Source organism: Lolium perenne, chromosome 7, assembly GCF_019359855.2.
Source record: "Lolium perenne isolate Kyuss_39 chromosome 7, Kyuss_2.0, whole genome shotgun sequence".
NCBI classification, from domain to species: Eukaryota; Viridiplantae; Streptophyta; class Magnoliopsida; order Poales; family Poaceae; genus Lolium; species Lolium perenne.
Window position 1 is genome coordinate 106,345,784 of NC_067250.2, and position 3,220 is coordinate 106,349,003.

Consider the following 3,220-nt stretch of genomic DNA (forward strand, 5'->3'; position numbering starts at 1 on the left):
CGGCCACGCTTCCTTCATGGTGAGACCTGGGCGAGCTCGTACCCGTCCAACATGTTCGGGGTTCCCCGGAGCGAGTGTCGGCTCGTCATTCTCTCGATCGGGAATGTACTCTCCCTTTACGACCTTTTCAATTGCATCTACAAGCTTCGGTACAATTGCCTCAATTTTTTCCTTCCATTTTCCCTTCGCAACGATCAGCCCTGTCTTTGGGTCCAACCCTGCCCCATGAGCGAACAACCAGAACTTGGACCGTTCGGGCCAGTCCCATGTCTGTGGAGTGATTCCATGATCAATCAGTTTATTCTCAAACGCTGTCCACTTCGGAATGGCACTCTTGTAGCCACCTGACCCCAAATGATGCGGAAGTTTCTTCTTTGCAGCATTTTCGTTATTTTTCTTCGATCGGGACACAAAAGTAGACGATTGCTTATACTCCTTAAATGCGGCCCAGTGATCTTTTATCTTCACTAGATTATCATCGAATACTGGATCTTCATTCTTATATTTGTCCCATAAATTTTTCTTGAAGGTCTGGAATTGTATGGCCATCTTCTTCCATGTCCATTCCCTGACTTTATTCTTCTGGCCTTCCGTCATGTCTTCCGGTAGGCTGAACTTTGTCAGTAGCGTGTCCCAAAGAAATTTTTTCATCGTGTCGTTGACATAACTAGCACCACTCTCCGGGTTCTTCGGCTTATGCCACTCTTGAATGCTGATCGGTACATGGTCCCTAACAATAACTCCGGATTGACTTGTAAATTTGCGGCAAAACTCCTTGGGCTGCACAGGTTCACCATTATCCTTGAATGCCGTGAGGGCTAACCTGCCCTCGCCCTTTAGCACCCGCGTCGGGCCTCGTTTTGATCTAACAGACTTGCTCGATGATCCAGAAGGCTAAAAGAAAAAATTATTCGTTAATAAGTGCAATACAAATAAATGAATGCATCTAGGGATGAACATATAGACTAATTGATACATAGATATACACCTCGCCGGAGTTTGTGATGGACACTTCGTTGTCTCTTCTAATTTGTTCAGACTCAAGTCCCTCGCCGAAATCATTCAGAAAGTCTTGGAAATCGTTGTCATCTCCATCGTCGGGTTCCGGACCACGGGCACTCTCATAGATCAATTGCTGCACCGCTTCTTCCCCCTCCTCATCTCAGACGAAGGTGCCGTCCTCCATACCTCAATGTCACTGCAAAATTAAGAAAGCAATTGTATTTCATTCATCATGGATAACAATTGAAATGAAGAAAGCAAAAAACCCTAACCCTATCCCCCTCCTCCTCCGCCACCGCCACCGCCACACACTCGGCCTTTGGATCCGCCACACACTCGGCCTTTGGATCCACCACACACTCGGCGTTCCCCCTCCTCCTCCGCCACCGCCACTCCTACTCGGAGTATGGAACTACGTACATGGCGAGTTTATGAACAATGGGATGGGCAGGAGCACCACACACTCACACACCACTCCTTATGTGGAGTCTATATATATCTCGCCATTCGATAGGCATGGCCACACCCACTCATGTACAGTCGCTCGTCTAACTAAGTAAAGCACATCTAGCAAGAGGCTAGTGACCATGGCTTCACTCTCGTCCCTCTTGCTCGCGTCGGCCTTCTTCCTGGCTGGCTCCATCTTCTTCTACCGCTACGATGCGAGCGGCAACAAGTCCGGCGGCACAACCACCACCGCGCACCTCCAATTCTACATATGCACGACGACTACACGGGTCCGCGCCCCACCGCGAAGCGCGTCGTCTCTGGGCACACCAGCGACAACGACAACGTCACGACGACGCTGAAGACTGCGCTGCGGCAGTTCGGCGACATCGTGTTTCTGTCCGGGCCAGGCTTTTCAAGTACATCCAGGGGAAGAACGCCTACAACGAGACGATCGAGATGATGGCGCCAGTGCTCACCAAGGTGGCGCCCAGCGACGGGCCATTCTGCGCCTCCTCCTTCGTCGTCAGCTTCTACATGCCGGCCAAGAACCAGGCGGACCCGCCGGCCGCCGACGGCCTGACCGTGCAGAGGTGGGCCGGGGCCAGGTACGCCGCCGTGCGCCGCTTCGGCGGCTTCATCGCAGACTCCGACATCGGCCAGCAGGCCGCGCTGCTCGACGCCAGCCTGCAGGGGACCAAGTGGGCCGCCTCCGTGTCCGACGGCGGCAGCGCCGGCCCCGTGTCCTACACCGTGGCGCAGTACAACTCGCCCTTCGAGTTCAGTGGCAGTTCGGCGACGGATGGCCCAAGCGGCGGCAGCGCGCGGGTGGGCACGGCGAGGGGCCGCATCGACATTTTGTCGAACAGTCTACGCGCGCGGTGGCGACGAAGCGGCGGCGCCGGCCTTGGCGCCGGCGTAGGCGTCTCCGTCTCGTGGCGTCTCCAGCCTGGTCTCGCAGCGGCGCGCGCGGCGTGGAGCGCGGCGGAGGAGGAGGGGTAGAGGGGCGGGCGATAGCGCCGGAGGAGGAGGGTAGAGGGGCGGCGTGCTCACCTTGGCCGGGTTGCCGGCGCGCGGAGGAGGGGAGAGCGGCGGGCGAAGGCGACGGCGTGGGCGACGGCGACGGCGCGTCGGCTGCGGCGAAGATGGCGACGGCGTGGGCGCGACCGACGGCGTGGGCGACGGCGTGGGCGCGGGTCTCTGCGCGTCTGCATGTGTGAGAATGGAGAAGACGATGGGGGAAATTTTGCCCGCGCGGCTAAGTGTGAAACACAGGGGAACCCCTTTGGTACCGGTTGGTACCACCAACCGGTACGAAAGGTCTTTCGTGGTACCAACCGGTACCAAAGGTATTTTTTTTCTTTTTCTTTTGCTGTTTTCTTTTCTTTTGCTGTTTTCTTTTTTACTTTTCTGTTTCTTTTTACTTTTCTGTTTCTTTTTCTTTCCTTTTCTTTTCTATTTTTTTTCTTTCCTTTTCTTTTCTATTTCTTTTTTTCTTTTCTGTTTCTTTTTTACTTTTCTGTTTCTTTTTTTACTTTTCTGTTTCTTTTTCTTTTATTTTCTATTTCTTTTCTTTTTATTATTTGCTATTGCTTTTCTTTTTCTTTTCTATTTCTTTTCTTTCCTTTTCTTTTCTATTTTTTTCTTTCCTTTTCTTTTCTATTTCTTTTTTTACTTTTCTGTTTCTTTTTTTACATTTCTGTTTCTTTTTCTTTTATTTTCTATTTCTTTTATTTTTATTATTTGCTATTGCTTTTCTTTTTCTTTTCTA

At 51.8% G+C, this 3,220-nt stretch overlaps 1 protein-coding gene across 1 annotated transcript; it reads left to right on the top strand.

Annotated features, from left to right (window-relative positions):
- Nucleotides 1-1,852: 1,852 nt before the first annotated feature.
- On the top strand, nt 1,853-2,451 carry LOC127315772 (uncharacterized). Its single transcript, XM_071823998.1, has one exon. The coding sequence runs from the start codon at nt 1,909-1,911 to the stop codon at nt 2,449-2,451; it is 543 nt and encodes a 180-aa protein (XP_071680099.1). The 5' UTR covers nt 1,853-1,908.
- Nucleotides 2,452-3,220: the final 769 nt, after the last annotated feature.

Excerpts from the sequence above, each read along its gene's own strand:
- LOC127315772 (XM_071823998.1), top strand. The coding sequence starts at position 1,909 with ATGATGGCGCCAGTGCTCACCAAGGTGGCGCCCAGCGACGGGCCATTC.